The sequence below is a fragment of the Pogona vitticeps genome, chromosome 7, assembly GCF_051106095.1.
Source record: "Pogona vitticeps strain Pit_001003342236 chromosome 7, PviZW2.1, whole genome shotgun sequence".
In the NCBI taxonomy this organism is placed as follows: domain Eukaryota; kingdom Metazoa; phylum Chordata; class Lepidosauria; order Squamata; family Agamidae; genus Pogona; species Pogona vitticeps.
Window position 1 is genome coordinate 12,492,493 of NC_135789.1, and position 15,950 is coordinate 12,508,442.

The 15,950-nt window shown below is 51.3% G+C and overlaps 1 protein-coding gene across 11 annotated transcripts in view; it reads right to left on the reverse strand.

The window, feature by feature from the left end:
- PALM (paralemmin) overlaps positions 1-15,950 on the reverse strand; it is a 38,141-nt gene that overhangs the window by 18,937 nt on the left and 3,254 nt on the right. For 6 of the 11 annotated variants that reach the window (XM_078379005.1, XM_078379004.1, XM_078379002.1 and 3 more), the window contains exon 2: positions 1,073-1,121. In XM_078379005.1, coding sequence (XP_078235131.1) covers positions 1,073-1,121 — 49 coding nt within the window. Of the gene's footprint in view, positions 1-1,072; positions 1,122-13,879; positions 14,436-15,950 lie in introns of those variants that run through there. The other 5 variants (XM_020781083.3, XM_020781082.3, XM_020781079.3 and 2 more) reach the window with 1 other exon arrangement.

Below are 15,950 nucleotides of genomic sequence, written 5' to 3' on the forward strand. Positions count from 1 at the left end.
TCCTCCACCCATGTCCCCGATCGAGCATCCTCCACCCTCCCGGCCCCTCCAAGCCCTGTTCCTGGCCAGCCGGCTCTCCAACAATCCCCTCCATTGTGTTTGCCTTTTCTATCAGTGGAGGAGCATCGGAAAGCTGGCGACCCAGGAGAGGAGCTTCAAGGTGCCGGCCTCCAGCCAAGGCCAACGCGGTGCCAGAGATCCGAGTGTCCCACATCCCCCGTGACTGGCTCTGAGTTCAATTAACCTCTGCAAGCCATACGTTGCTCTGTTGAAACCCCCCTCCAAAAAACCCCCAAAACAAACCGAACCGAAACAAAACCACACTCCTAAATGCATTATAGCTTCAGAAATTCCAGGAGATTCAATCCTGGTACCTTTGAGGCAGAAACAGGTATTAAATATCACCCCATTGTTAGCGCTGAAACCATGCTGGGGTTGGCAAGACATAAACTGGCCATATTTCTGCATTTATGAAATCAGCCTTCAGAGGAATTTCATGCTTATGTACATCCTGAAGACCAGTTTCACAACAAAGCTGGCTAATTTGCCCAGCTAGTGAGGCGAAACTCCTGTTGTGCACTCAGATGCTTTTGGCTGTTAAGGAATTCCTCCTTCCAATCCCAGGCTTGTTATAACATCTATTTCTGCCCTTACCCTTGCAATCAGAGCTGGGAGGAGTTACGTTTTTGCATTGGCAGAATCAATTACAACTCCCATCAGCCAGACCAGCTTAGGCATTCTGGGAGCTGTAGCCCCAGAAAACCACCGTGACCTTCTTGAATGAGATGGAAATCCCTCTTCCAAGCATATGTCGTGTGGCTGAGACACTGTGAATGGATGCAAACAAGAGATCTATCAAGAATCTTTCACACGCCTGGCTAAGAGAGAGGCTGAGTTGCCTCCCAGGAACAACAATAAGAATAATGATTTAACTACATAGGGATTCAACCCAATAATTCTTCTGCACCCTTGAGCACCTTAGGTATCGCAAATATCAAGTTGTCGTTGTTGCCAATATTGTGAAAGCAGGCCAGTTTTGAAAAGCCGAACTGCAGATGCAGCCCACACTTACCGCGATGGCCTGGAGTCTCTCCTGATGGATCGTACTCGTCTCGATGATGCTGAAAAAGAAAGAGGACCGGATGTTAGAAGGGGACAGAAACTCACAGCAACCTGCACCCAGACAAATTCAACAGGTAGAACCGTTCCCAGAGGGCCACGTGGCACCTAGAGCCACGAAAAGATGAAAGACCTCATGGGAGAAGACCACGTACGAGGTAGCCATCATTCAGCGCTCCAGCGCATGCGTGCAGAGGGATTCAGAGCCACGCTTTCCAAAAAGGCTGAGCCCCTCTGCCTTGCCTGGAGAAACCTTTTCATTTCCACCCCTTCACAACTTCCAAATCTCAGCCTTTTCCCATCCCAGCTCAGGCGAAAATTGTAAACATTTGCCGGCTCTAACGTTCGAAAGACCCCTTCGATGAAATGTTGGGGAAACGATCCAAGCACTAAAAACCAAGTGGACTCTTTATTTTTTCTCCTGCTAATATCTCAGAGTAAGTTATGGAGACTGTAGGTTGAGGGGGAAAAAAAGGAGTGGACCACTGGGGCAGGGTGGTGGTGGGAACTTGAAGCTAATTCTGCTCTGTGGACCCCCTGCATTTCTGCTGGGCAGCTGCAGCAATTTAACCAGAAGTTCAAAACTCTGTAACAGGGTTAGCACTACTTTTGCACAGGGCGAAGAATGTGCAGGGAGGCGTTTGCACGCCCAAGTGTGCCTAGGTCACCGGATGTGAAAAGGTGGTAGGAAGACCCTGCCGGAGGCATTCATGCACACAGACACAGGCATAACAAAGGTACAGCATTGAAAGGAAGTGGGTTGTGGGTATGTGTGTATGTGTCCATTTCCAGAAAGATATGGTGGGTGCTGTACGTGCCAAGATGGAATCAAAGAGGGACCCGGAGTGTTTCAGAGTAGGTGGGGTGGGGGTGGGGAGCCTCGTTGTGCTTCACAAAGAACCGGACACAGCTGAGAGAGGACAGCCAGCCTTTTCCTTCCCTGCTTCTTGACCCCACCCAACCCGCTCTTTCCTCCTCTGCCCCCTTTAGATGTGGGGGGGGGGGTTGTGTGTTTTTGGTGGCTAAAAATAGACACTTCTTCCTGCCAGCCACTCGCTCCTTTTCCTGACTGGCATCATGAGGGTGATGGCAAGGAGGCTTCCCAACCGACAGGTAAGCCCCTATGGCCTGGTTTTAAAGAGGGGGTGGATGCATCACAAGGAACCAAAGCCAATCAATCAATCAATCAATCAATCAATCAGTCAGTCAGTCAGTCACTCAGTAGCTCTGCAGATGGATGGGCACACCAAGCTGAGAAACTCAGATTGCTTGCTCCCCATGGTAACTTCTCCTGGGGCGGCGCCTAAAGCAGTCGAACAGTGGATGGTTTTGTGGCAGCACGGGATGTTCACAAACACTCCACACGCTGACGGGACCAAGTAACACGGGATGTGGAGATCAGAGAGGGGCTCCGAAATAATAATCTTAATAATAATAATAATCTTAGAACTACAGAGCTGGAAGGGACCCTCTGGAGCATCAGGTCCAGCGCCTCTCAAGGAGGATTCAAATTCCCAACCGCTGGCTCCACAGAACTTCCTGAACTCCCGAACGTGCAAGACCCCTGGTGCCAGGCAAGTTGAGAAGGGGCGAGAGCCTACCCTCTTTGCTGAGGGTTGTGTGGACAACACACACAACCGGACACATCCCACCGAAGCAGGAGGCTCTCCCCACCAAGGGACAGGAATCCACATATTTAGCTTTAAAAGGATTGAATCCTGGACCTGGAATTTGCCCATCACCCCCAGGTAGAAGCCCCTGGGCAGCAACCATGGCACATGGGTGTCCCAGTCACTGTCATTCCCCCTTGAGTGAGATGCCCTGATTGCATCTTTCTTTCAATGAGTTCTGCAACTGCAGGCGTAAATCAGAATATAGAATTTACTCCGAAACAACTCTTGCATTGCTTTGCTTTTTTTGGCACATCTAAGTGGCTTCAAATGGATGCCAAAGCCATGTGTCCACACACACGCACGCACGCACTCACAGAGACGTTCCCCCCCCCATCCAGTCCACACCCTGCACATCCGGCCTCGGCAGGATCAAGGAGCAGCTGGCCACTAACACCGTCCCTCCCATCTCCACAGCCCAGCTGTAAGCCCACGCCCTTCCTTCTGGGCCACCGACCCTGGACGGCATCCAGGGACCCACAGCGCAGGCAGCAGCAGGGCCTGAAACCGGTGGGGCTGGCCCATCCTTGGTCCTTCTTCTGGGCCAGATCCAAAAGTCCCCGCATTAGGGAGGAAGGTGAGGCCGCTAGAGAGTCTCCGAGCTCAAAGGGACCCCCAAAGGTCATCAAGACCAACCCCCTGCCAAATGGACCAATCTAGAGCTGTAGCATCTCACCAATCGATGGAACATTTGGGAACTGATCACAGATGAGTCCTCAGCACCGTCTGTTCCATCCTGTAAACAGCTTTTGTGGACAGGAAGCTCTGCCTGATGCTTAGCACTTCCTTGTGATTTGAACCCATCGATCTTACCCTCTCCTTCTGCAGAAAACAAGCCTGAAGTTGTTTCAAGATGGCTGCTCTGTCTCCTCCTCAGTCTTCTTTAAGTAAAACCTATCTAACTTTCTCAACTGGCCTTCACGGGATGCCTCTCTGTCTTGGCCACCCTCTTCCGGCCACATACGAGCTTCTCTATGTCATTCCTAAACTCTGGTGTCTGGAACTGAACTCGGGTCGAGGTGAAGTCTAACCTTTCTTCCTCCCTAAGCCGCCCTGGCTTTCCTTGAGTGGTTGGACACAATCGTCACAGGACCACACTAAAAAATAACAACAGGCAGAACAGCTCCTAAAAGCGCAAAGCGAACTGCCTCTCCACCGGAAGGAGGTGGCCTGTTGCATCTCTGGATGCTCCACGAATCCAGATTTCTTTTCCTTGTGTTTAGGAGGCACGTCATGAAACCACAAGGGAGGAAAGGCAAAGCCTTTTCTTCCAGGAAAGACGGCTCCCAAGTAGCCCCAATATAGACACAGAGATGGGGTACGAAGGAAGCACCAAGAGCGCATCGTGTCATGCTTCTTTTAATCTCCCCAGAGTGCCGCCCGATTCCTTGTTGTTTTGCTGCAGGAGACTCCAACGCAGCTATCAAAATTTAATGTGAATTCCAGGCATTAAGGCAAATAAATGCCTCTTCCCGGCAATTCGTCGGGTTCAATTCCCGCAACGCAATTTCCCTCAGAGATGCACGGCGACTTGGCAACGGTGAAGACTCGCAAACTAAGCCCGCAATTCCCTGCTGCAACTAATCCAGCACCGAGCATGCTAAATGCAACATACGGCAGCGGAGAAAAACCTCGGAAGGGAGTCGGACGCTTCCGTAGCATTTGACTCTTGGGTCTTTGAAATGGAGAACGGGTTGGTGACGCAAGTAGAAAAATAAAAGTCCCCCCCCCCAATTCTGGGTATATGTGCAAAGCGCAGGCAACCTATGAGCCAGCCTGTGTAGCCATGGGCAAGCTGCACAGTCCCAGAAGAAGGGGAGAGGAAACCACGGCTGACCATTCTCTACCTGAAAAAAAAACCCTAACCCTTGACCCTAAAATAAAATAAATCAGGATGCGGATAAAAGACGGCCCCTGCTTTGCCAGGCCTGATCTTCGGACGCCCTACGTGGATTTGCTTAAGACTCAGGGGTTGCATCCAGAAAGGAACTACGGGCCCCTGCCCCGATCCACACAGAGACACACTGTGCTTCACTAGAGGCCTGCTTAACTGCACTGCTCCAGACTTGGGAATGCATGAACGGCACAACACGGGGCAGCCAAGGGGGGTTGAGCACACACCCACACATGCGCCCATGCGTTGCCAAGCCTGGCCTTGCTGTGAAATCTCTTTTCCCAAAGGGGCTCTGAACGTTGTGCTGGCTGAGATGACGACAGAATCGCAGCGGTTGCCAAAATGTCAGCCCCTTCTTGACCGATCACCCTAGGAGATCCACATTTCTGATCCATTTTCCCAGAAGGTCACTTGTTTTCTTTTTTGAAAGCTTGGTCAGGGAGAAAAATCCTCTCCCTCACAGTCTGGGACCTCGCACAGCTCAAGAGCAGGGTGGGTGGTATCCTGTTGAAAACTGTTTCCCAAACAAACAAAGCAAAAGGAAATAAAACCCAAATGCCATCTGCTATCTATAGGTACAAAGTCCTGGTGGGAAAAAAAGGAGACCTCAGAAGGGGTGGGGGAAGCAGGTAGGTATCCAGACAAGCCGATTTGGGAGGTGGGCTTTTGGGGGGCCTTTCGACACCTTCTCCCCCTCCAAAACACCCTCCCTCTCTGTGAGAGCTTTCTTTCCAAAGGGAGATTTACAGGGGTGGCACCAACTTTGCAACATTTCTAGAACATGAGAAAGACTGACGCCCTCCAGGAAGCCACGGGCTTGGGGTTTACAAGAACGGAGCACGGCTGTTCAGGAGACGACCCTTCAGAGGTGGCTCCTTCCTAGGATCACCCTGAGCCGGAGGTGACTAGAGGGCTGGGACAGTGCCAAAGGAAACAAGAGATAGTGCTGGAAGACAAGACCCTCAGGGCTGGGAAAAAGCAAGGGACCTTTGGGAGAGCATTCATGCGCAGGTTCGCCGTACGTCCGAGGCCACTTGATGGCGCACGACACTGACAAACATGGGACATGCTGAGATGGGAAATGTTGGTTTTCTTTGGGGTGCCAGAACTTTTGCAATACTTCAGCCGGCGGCCATGCTGGAGAAAGGATACTGGGAGTTGTAGTCTGCCATTTCCATGTCTTCTGGTCCTCCAAATTTCTTGGGCCAGATGCACCACAGCAAAAAACCATAGCAGCTACACCCATGCATCTGAGGCCACTTAGCATGGATACATCCCCCACCCCTGCCAGCCAACCAACCAACATCCTTCCCTCCTTCGCTGCTGTGAACCTCTGGGCATGCATTTATTTCGAGATAAGATGGCAGCCGCCGTGTCTTGGGGCCAACCTCCTCTTCGCCTCCTCTCTCTCTCTCTCTCTTTTTCCCTCCAGAGCATCCTCAGTTGCCTGGCTAATCTTCGTTGCCAGGGCAACCGCATCCACAGCATCCCACCTCCCTGGTTTCTCCTGAGCATCACATCATGAATTACTGCTAAGTGGTTTTCCTTCTCTCTCTTTCTCTTTCTCCTTTTTTGCAGAGAAGAGGAAGAAGTAGTCAGTTTCCTTTTTTTTTTTCTTTTTAAGGGGAGGGAAGGTGAAAAAGAAGGGGAGCCAAAGTTGCACCAGGTGTACAGTACAACCGACAGTCTGCTGAGGCCTGTTGCTGAGAGCTATCGTGTTTGTTCGTTTCGCTGTTATCTGTTCACTATCAGTAAATGAAACCTTTATTATTTCTCTTGCTCATTCCTCAAGAGTGAGTTATGGAGACTGTAAGTGCCAGTTGGTGAGGGGAGGGGGAAGAAAGAGGTGGACTTCTCTGTGGAACGTGAAGCTAATTGTGCTCTGTGAATCCTTGCATTTTTTTGCTGGAAGGAGTGAACCCAAATTCCTCTGCAACACAACAGATCTTAAAATTTCCATTCTGACACCTATCCCCACCTCCACCCTTGGTTTGGGAAAGACTTCTCTTTGAAATCTGGCCGCTAATTAGAAGCACTTGGGCTTCTGCGTTTGGGTTTAAGAGATTCTTGACCTTGAGGCCATTAGGGGAGGGCCACATTTTTGGCATGGGTAGCTCTTTGTTTTCCTAAAACAACATGTTCTTATAAAATATGGGAAGGCCAGGATTCCGGAGAAGGTCCATGAAAGCAAAACCTTCCCAAGAAACTGGAAAACCCATGATCCCAGCCACCACCATTTTGAAGGAAACTGCCCAGCTCTAGAAGAGGGGATGCCTCTGAGCATGTAAAGAAAGCACCCACCTCAGCCCAACGGCCTCCCGGACCAACGTCCCAAATGCTTGGAGACAGCCTGAATATTTTTAAATTGCTTTTTTGTCCTTTCTTTTTTTTTTCCTAAACAGACGATTCCACTCAGCTGACGAGCCGAATTTTTCCCAAATGCTGATGTGTAGTGTTTTTCCTTCCTTTTCTTTCTCTCCACACCCCGCCATCCAATGTTCTGACGGAAAAGCCGAGCGGTGTGACCCTTTTGTATCTCCCCTGGCAGGGAACAATGCTGTTTGTTGCCCTCGTGCCCGGTGTGACTCCCCCCCCCGTTATCTAATCCCACAAAAACATTGCTGCACTAAAACGCTCTCCCTGGCCTCCCTGTTTCTCTTCCCCGTCCACCCACAGCATTAAACACACACACACACAACTGCACCCCACCCTATCATGCTGAGAGTTACTGGTTCTAGTATCATGGAGGAAGACATCTGACTGGAAAGGCTGGGTGGGCCTGCACTCTAAAAATCCCACGCTTGGCTGGAAGGAGAAAGCTGGAAATGCAACTTGAGCCACTGTCAAGAATGCTCACACCACGGAGAAAGCACTTGTGTTGCCCTTCGCAGGACTTGGAGAAAAGCTGTTACTGAACTACATCTCCCAAAATCCCCTCCGAGCCCAGAAGGGGTGTTGTAGTCTTTAAAAAAGGAACTTTTCTCCGCTTTCTGGCCCCTCCATCAGCTTAGCGGAACACTGCGTCCACTCATCCAGCCGCCACAGGGACGATTCACAGGGTTTACACACCACCAAGAACAGACCCTCGGACACCCCTCCCCTTCCTTCTTTTTGGGCCCGAGAAACTTGGGGTTTCCACAGATAGACTCTCTCTCTCCATGGAGGCTCTCGCTAGGCAAATTGCCAGCAGTTTGTCAGGCTTCTGGGCCCTGTTAGTTCAGCTTGTGTTGTTCAAGATCAGCAAATGGCATGAAGGATAGAGAAGCCGCTCTCTTGCTGCTCTCACCCAGGGTCTGCCTGTGTTGTATTTCTAGGGGGTGTCCGCACTAGAAGCTCACCCCGAGTTATCTCTGCTGCCGAGGGCACCCCTAGGAAGCGGGGCGGTGTTAAATGTGGACACTGAAGCCCTCTTCTGGACAGTGCCAGGTCGACCAACATATGCTGTGAGCTTTTGTCCCAGCAGGTCTTGTGCAAAGCCAGCGGCTCCTGATTGCTCATGCTAGCCAAACATACTTTAATTACAACCACTTATACCGAGGTATCACGGCTGGAAAAATGCCTTTCCTCTACTCTGTGGACAGGAGACAGAAGCCCCGAAGGCAGACAATTTAATCACTCCAGCTAACCCCTGAAATCCTGGTGTTTCGCTGCTCTGAGCCTCGGTGCCACTAAACCACGTGTGCCTGGTTGATTTATGCAAGGAAGAGGAGAGTAGCGTGATTCTTCGCTTGGAACCAAGAAATTAAAGAGAATCACAGCAGGAGTTCAAAACCTGTGGCCCACCAAAGGTGCCCCGGGTGGATGAGGCCGACTCTACCCTGGAATCAGCACCCACTTCAGTGTGGGAGTCCTGGAAAGACAGGGAGCTTCCCCCCCCCGCGCCCAAGGAGAGCCAGCAGGAGGAAGAAGATGCGCCCGGCAAGAGGTGGTTGGCGGGGGGAAAAAACCCCTCTGCTTGGAGAGCAGCTGCTTTTCCGGCCAGAACGTGCCTTTTCTTTCGGAGCCTCTGACACCGATCCGGCAGCCGGGAGGAAGGAAGCCGTTGCGCTGCATACATCCCGGGGGTGTGTGCCCCTGGCCTATCCCCCCCCCCAAGAAAGGAGGCCGCCTGAAGAACAGCCGTCGTCTGCTCTGGAGGGTTTTGGGCCGCTTTGGCGGACTCTCTCGTCATCAAATATTCACAACCTCCATCATCTCGCCTTGGCTTTGCCGCCGGGAAAGCATCATCGTCTCCGCTCTGCGAGCCTTCCTTAATGCATCGCGAAGGTGTCGCCTCCTCTTAACTCTGTCGGGGCCAGAGCGTTAGAGGGAAAGGCGGGCGATGGAGCAGGAGACGAAAGCGCAGCCAAGGGTGAGCCGGGCAGGGAAGCAACACCCGCCGGACTTTTCCCAAGGAGAAGCCCAAACCCTTGGGCGTCCACCTGAGGGCAGGAGGTTAAGTGACAGGCTCTGCCAACATCCCGCCTGACACTTGAAAGCCTCGTCATCCCTGCTTCGCTGCTTCTGCTCTGGCAAAGCGGGGATGACGGGGCTTTCATGTTTCAGGCATGGCCTCCCCTGCAAGGCTGGTGTTTAAGTCTCTCAGGGCAGGGCCAAGCATTCACGGGGTGGTCTTGAGTCGGAGGCGACTCCACGAGACAACAATAACCGATGGCCAGAATGAGTCTCTCCATGGGAAAAGGAAGCGGCCTTTCAACCCAGTTCCATTTCGAGAAGAAGAAGAAAAAAAAATGGAATTTCTCACATGTCTCTCAACGGCCTCGCACTGGGAGAGAAAAATCGCACGGAATTCGTGACACAGGTTGGAATGTACTTTTAAAAAAAGTTCTTTCAAGCTCCCAAATTTCAAAACGCTACCCTGCCCCCTAGGACACAAAGGCAGGAGCCTATTTTGACCCGAATCAAAATCCACCGCTCTCACCGTGACTCACACACTATCGTTATCGGTGGGGCAGGATTAGCAGAGAGGAATGAAAAGCGCTTTGCACATGCTTGGATCACCTCCCTTATTTTCAGCCCAGCCCGCCTCACAAGGGCGTTGCAAACAGGGTGCTCATTTCTAAGCGTCTGGGAGACAGGGTGCGAAAGGGAAGACATGGGACATTTCTTTGGGGTTTTCACTCTGATTTGCAAGGACCGGGAGGGGGGAACACCTCTGTGTCTCCCCCAGCCTCCCCCCCAGACCGGCTCTTCGGGAAACCCGAGTTGACCTTCGCTTAGCAAAACCTGCAGCCTCAGCAGCAGCCAGAGGCGGATAAAACAGGGAGCCGCGCGAAAAGTCGGCCAGATCAGCAACTCCAGGCAGCACGGCCTCCGCCAGCCCCCCTCTCCAACCTTCTCGACTCCCCGTGTCATGGGGCTGTAGGGGTCACCGCAAGGTCATCTAGTCTCACCCTGCTTTCAGGCTGTCCAAACCAAGTCATGCCCAAACATCGCTGCTTTGGAGTTTTCCCCCTTTTATTTTTCCTTGGAAAAATTTAGAAACGATGATGTGCATCATCATCATCATCATCATCATTGTATCTGTCACATAATATCAGACAATGTTTTTATAATTTTGATTGACTGTGAGTGGCATTTTTAATCATCATCATCACGGCCAGAATCCAACTGGAGTCTGTGTTAAATTTGCATAACTTGCTAATTACAGTTAATATTAATCCCGCTTCATGGGATGAGCTCCCTGGTCACAGGCCCCCCCTACAGCCATCTGACCACCAGCTGCATAGGACTACGTCTCCCAGGATCCACAGCCAGGGGATCCTCATGGGCTGACCTTGGTCTAGTTTATTTATTTATTTATTTAATTTATATGCCGCCTACTCTACCCAAAGGTCTCTGGGCGGGTTACAACAATTAAAATTCAACTAAGATACAATAAAAGATACAATGATTAAAATACAATTAAAATTGCCATCAGTACCCACAGCTGATGTTATTTCAATTAAAAGCCTTCTGTAGTTGCACCTTATGAGCCTGGCCAACCTGGCAGGATCGGTTTGAGAAAGGCAGGGAGGAAAGCCCCCAAAGCTACCTTGAATCCTTTAAAATAAAGGTGGGATCCCAAAGGTCACGAGTAAATAGAAAAATCCTGTTCAGAAAAAAAATAGAAAGCCATGTCTTGACACCCAGGGGCCATCCCTATGGGGCGCACGCTTGCAGCCTGGGCATTTGCACCCCACAAATCTTCCTGGCCTCATAGATGGGGAAACTGACCCCAGTACAGCCGGTCGGAGGCCAGGAGCCTCTCCCGGGGGCCTCCGTGCCCTGTTTCCATGCACAGATATCCAGAAGTAGCATTGGAAACCTACCCCCCGCCCCAGGAACCAGAAGGGAAGGATGCACCGGACAGACAGACATATTTTTCCAGACATGCCCCTGACTGGTGACGCCCCAGCAAATAACAACACAGCCAAAGGCCCACAAACGACAGCAGAAATGGTGTGTATAGTCATTTTAGAAACAACCACTGCTGGCCCATCTCGTCCAGGGCCATCCAAGACCCCCTGGGGTAGAATCACAGAAGGGTCAAGGCAGAAGGGGCCCCCAGTGGTCATCTAGTCCAGCCCCCTGGCAATACAGGAATCTTCAGAGAAAGCGATCCTGAGCCATCCAACCTCTGTATTGAACCACTCATGCTGTCACGAAATTCAGAATTTTTTTAAAAAAAAATTGTGGAATCTCCTTGCCTATACTGTAATTTTCTGTAATCCTGTATTTGCATTCTGAAGAAACAGAGATGTCAGGGAGAGTGTTTCGGGGAAGGAAGTAACTTTTGGAAGCTTCTCCCTTGGGGGTCCATCTCAGCCGCTGTTTACACTTTCCTTCATGCCTTTCAGCCCCAATCATCCCCCTAATCATCATAATGCCATTAGAATAAACAGCTTACGCCTTCTTAACGTAGAACCAAAAGGCTCAGGACTTGCTTTCTGACCGAAAGGCAAATGTCAGGAAAGCTATTCTGCCTTGTTCCAGGCCCAGTTTCGGCTTGTTTTGATCCAGCCGCTCTGCCAAAGGCCCAAAACGGAGCTCAGAACCAGGGAAACCTTGCCTTCCTTCGTTCCGAGGCTCCTTCGTCGGCCAAAGCCTCCCAATTAAGTAGATCTTAATTCTCGGCCAAGAAAGGAGCTTTGAGGGGATCTGGTTGGCAGCCGAGCATCTTCCCGCTTCCCACACTGTCAGGAGAAGCGGCTGGTTTTGGATTACAGTTCCCACCAGCCCCAGGGAGCACACTCAGTGGCAGAGCATGATGGGACCCAGAGTCCCCTAACCTCTCAAAGGCTGTTTCTGTCCTTCTGTCTGCCCAGATTGTGTCGCGCAGAGGCGAGTGTTCCTCGGGGCAGAGACCCACCTGCCAGGCTTTTCCATCGGGGCCTGGAAAGACGCATGAAACCTTTGAAAAAAAAGCCGAACCGGCATCCAGAATCTGAAATGGGCCTCCCTCCCTATCAGAAGCAAAAACCCAGAGTGGAGTCATTTTGCCGGATCTTCTCCTGCTGGTCCAGAGAGAAGGAAGGCGATCTGAGTTAAGGCACAGCTAAATGGACTGCTTTGCTCCCGAAGAAACCCTGCCAGCCCTGGCCTCAGCCCAGGATGCAGCGTTTCAGACCTCCTGAACCCAGCACCGCAAAAGCCCTGACTAGGTTGGATTAAACTCAGATTAATGCAGATTTCCTCCCAAACACCTGCCTTTTTTCAGGGACAGGCTGGTCCTTAGAAATGCAAGTCGTGTGTGGAGGTCCTCCTGCAAAACCCCCTTAAAATTCCAGAAGAGGCTTGGCATCTGAGCCCCAAAAGGCTTTCTAGACCCATGGCGGAATGTTCACCAACATTCAAACAGCGCAAAGTGAGAGGCTGAACCTTCTCTGCCGAACGGGGATGGTAGGCAGATTCTGGATGAAACACAACCCCGCTGCCATCAGGCACGTGCTAATCCCCAAAAACAGTGTGCTTGGATCGCCCTCCCAGGAGATTTTGCCTGGCGCCAACAACTCCTAAGGGGAGGCTGCTGTGGAAAGCAGATTTTTCACATCCCCGTTATCAGCTGCCTGGAGTGGGCACCCAGATGTGACACTTGCACCCCCTCTTCCTTCCATCTCCCCCTCAGTGGGTTCTCAGCAGAAGAAGGAGCCAGGCAAGTGGGACCCACAGAGCAGGACTGACTGCGGTGTTCCCCCCCGCCAGGTGCAAACTGGCCCAGCCGCAAAGGGGAAGATGGAGGCAGGAGAGACCGGGCCTGGGCGTCTCCTTCTCGTGAATGAAATATGACAGGACCGCAAAGACAAACAGAACGCTGTAGCGCTGTCCTTCCGAGCGAGGAGGCCTCACACTTCTAACACCACCATCCTCGGCCCTCGAACCTGGTCCCTCGCTTTTAAGCCAGGCCCCCTCCTGCCAGGATGGCTTCCTGTACGGAAAAGGAAGCCCCATTTTTAGGGCCAAGGCCAATCTCCAACACAACTGTTTCAAAACCACAACAATTGTGGTTTTGTCAGAAATCAAGGAGGAGTGGGAGACACAAAGGTTTTGGGGTCCCCAGAGGAAAGTCTGGGTGGCTTTGGGGTGTAACGCACCCAACCCTGAAAGAGGAGAGCTGTCGGTGGAAAACAAGAAAACAGAGAGGAGAGGAGAGCTTTTCACCTCCGCCTCAAAACCGCCTGAGTCACTGGAAGGGTGTGGGGCGGAGCCAAGGCACGCAGCATCACACCAACACACACAGACAACGACAACACACACACATCCAAGCTTACAACAACAGGTTAATATATTTTTTTAAGGAAAAGAGAGAGATTGAGTGATTTAGACCAGCCGCATGCGCAACATCGGGGAAAGGAGACCCGCCGTGCCCCGTGCTCTGGTTCTGTCTCTCCCCCCCCTTCAAACCGGGGTGCGCAGACACTCCCTAACATTTCCCAGGTGTTTACCTTTTCCAACACACACACACCCCATATGAGATCTCTGATTCAGGATGCTCTCCGAGGCCACCTCTCCGCCCAGCTGCCGCCACACCGAAGTGCACCAGGGAAAATGCTGGGAACCGGGAGCGGCGGTTGGCAGGATGCTCAGGGCACCAAGAGAGGGAAGGAGGAAACCGGAGAGCCACACACCAGAAACGGGCACCGTCCAGATGTTGAAAGAAAGCCGAGGGAGTAGGAAGGGTGGGGCAAGGATGGGGGGGGAAGAAGGAGATACTCACTCCATTTTTTTTTTTTGCTCAAGGATGCTCCGGTGGCTTCCTCCTCCTCCGGACAGTCTGGCCACCGTGCAAGGTGCTCAGGGAGGGGAGGGAGAGCAGGTCTGGCCGGCTTAGTCTTCCCCTGGTCTTTCTTCTCGTCCTTCCTTCCTGCCTGCCTGCCTGCCTTCCTTCCTCCTCCTCCTCCTGCGCCTTCTCCTTGCTCAAGATCCGTGGCTTCCACAGAGAGAGAAGGAGGTGGCCGTGGCAGGAGAGGCGCCCACCTCAGCCTCCCATCCCTGGCCGGCGGGTATTGTTCCCGGTCTTGCTAGATTGTGCGAGCCGAGGCTGGGAAGGCTGCCGTGTTTTGTACAGAGTGTGCGGCGAGTGTCTCTATGCATATGTGTGTATGTGTGTGTGTGTGTGTGTGTCTCAACAAGCGGCCCCCCCTTAGCCCCCTTTTTCCAGCACTGCAAGAGCACCTCCTGCTGGCCAGCGCCGGCCAAGGCGAATCTGTGCACCAGAGACACAGACGGAGAGACCAAACCTGTCTGGGCAGAAGGAGCAGAGCCAGAGGTCTGCCCCACAGCTGGCGCGCCCTCCCTTTACGGAAAAGCAAATTTTGCCACATTCCGGACACATGAATTCTCAGCCGGGTGAAATCAGCACAGTGTTTGCAATGTCCTTTTTTCCCCCCTTGGGTTTATAAAAGGTTCTGCGCACACATCTGAGAGGGAAATGCTTTGAAAGGAAGAAAACCAGTATACAGAAAGAGAGCCTCTGCACGCATACAGAGTGCCCAGTAATAAAATCCTCAGTAGGGCCATGTGATCATTTCTGGTCTCCTGATGGAGGCCGCTGAAGCCTCTGTGCTGCAAGGTCAGAAGACCTGCAGTCGTAAGATCGAATCCACGCGACGGAGGGAGCCCCCGTCGCTTGTCCCAGCTCCCGCCAACCTTGCAGTTTGAAAGCATGGAAAAATGCAAAAATGTGAGTAGATAAATAGGTACCACCTTGGTGGGAAGGTAAACGGCCATCCGTGCCTAGTCACACTGGCCACGTGACCACGGACGATTGTCTGCGGACAAATGCTAGCTCTATGGGTTGGAAACGGAGATGAGCACTGCCGCCTAGAGTCTGACATGACTGGACAAATTGTCAAGGGGAACCTTTTACCTTTACCATTATATTATATCACATTATACTCTTCAGTACAACCTTAGCATCTGCAGGGATCCCTTCCAAGCCTCAGCCCAGCAGATGCCAAAAAACATGGAAGTATCCAACGCTATACATTGCGCAGTCTCTGGCTCTTTCTAGTGGCCAGTTTTGGTACATATACGCGGTAAACACATAAATAAATATGTATTTCCAAGGTTTTTAATTTTTATTTTCAGGCAGTGGAGAATTTAATCAGCGGATGCCAATCCCGCAAATAGGGGGGGTTTTCCTGTATTTCTATTATCGTTATTATACAATGAACATGCAGCATTTGTGTGCACAGGTAGTCTTTAACTCTGTTTTATGATTCTATCCATAACGCTTAATGCTGAAAAGCTGGATCCATGGAAATGGATTTTTAAAAAAAACACTTGAATTTGATGTGTAGTGAAGGTCACACACAACCCATGAATTTGACTAGGTCTTCAATATTATTTTAAAAGTGGATTTCTATGGACACCCCAGTTATAGGAACGTGCGCAGCTTAGAAAGCTGTCTTCAACCTGTTAATAACTCACAGATAAGCAGAAAATTAACTCCAAGTAGTACCGAGTTGATGAATTTGGCCCAGATAATCAATCATGTGCCTATTACGTGCATTTGAGGATCGTTATCACATTAAAAGGCAGCCGATGTGATTGCACTGGTTGGCAGAATTAGGCCGGCCCTTTGGTTTGTGTTGCATGAAGTCCCCGGGGGAATTTTATTTTGCTGGAAATCTGCCGCGTGCATCTTTAAGAAAATAAAAAGGAAAACACAGCTGTCTTTTCAGATATTGGCTCTGAGGGTTTGGTCCTGCCTTTTTTTCTCAAGACCAACACAGGTGCTCTAACCACTGTACCTTGCAGCTCCTGCACCCTCAAAGCCTTGGGCT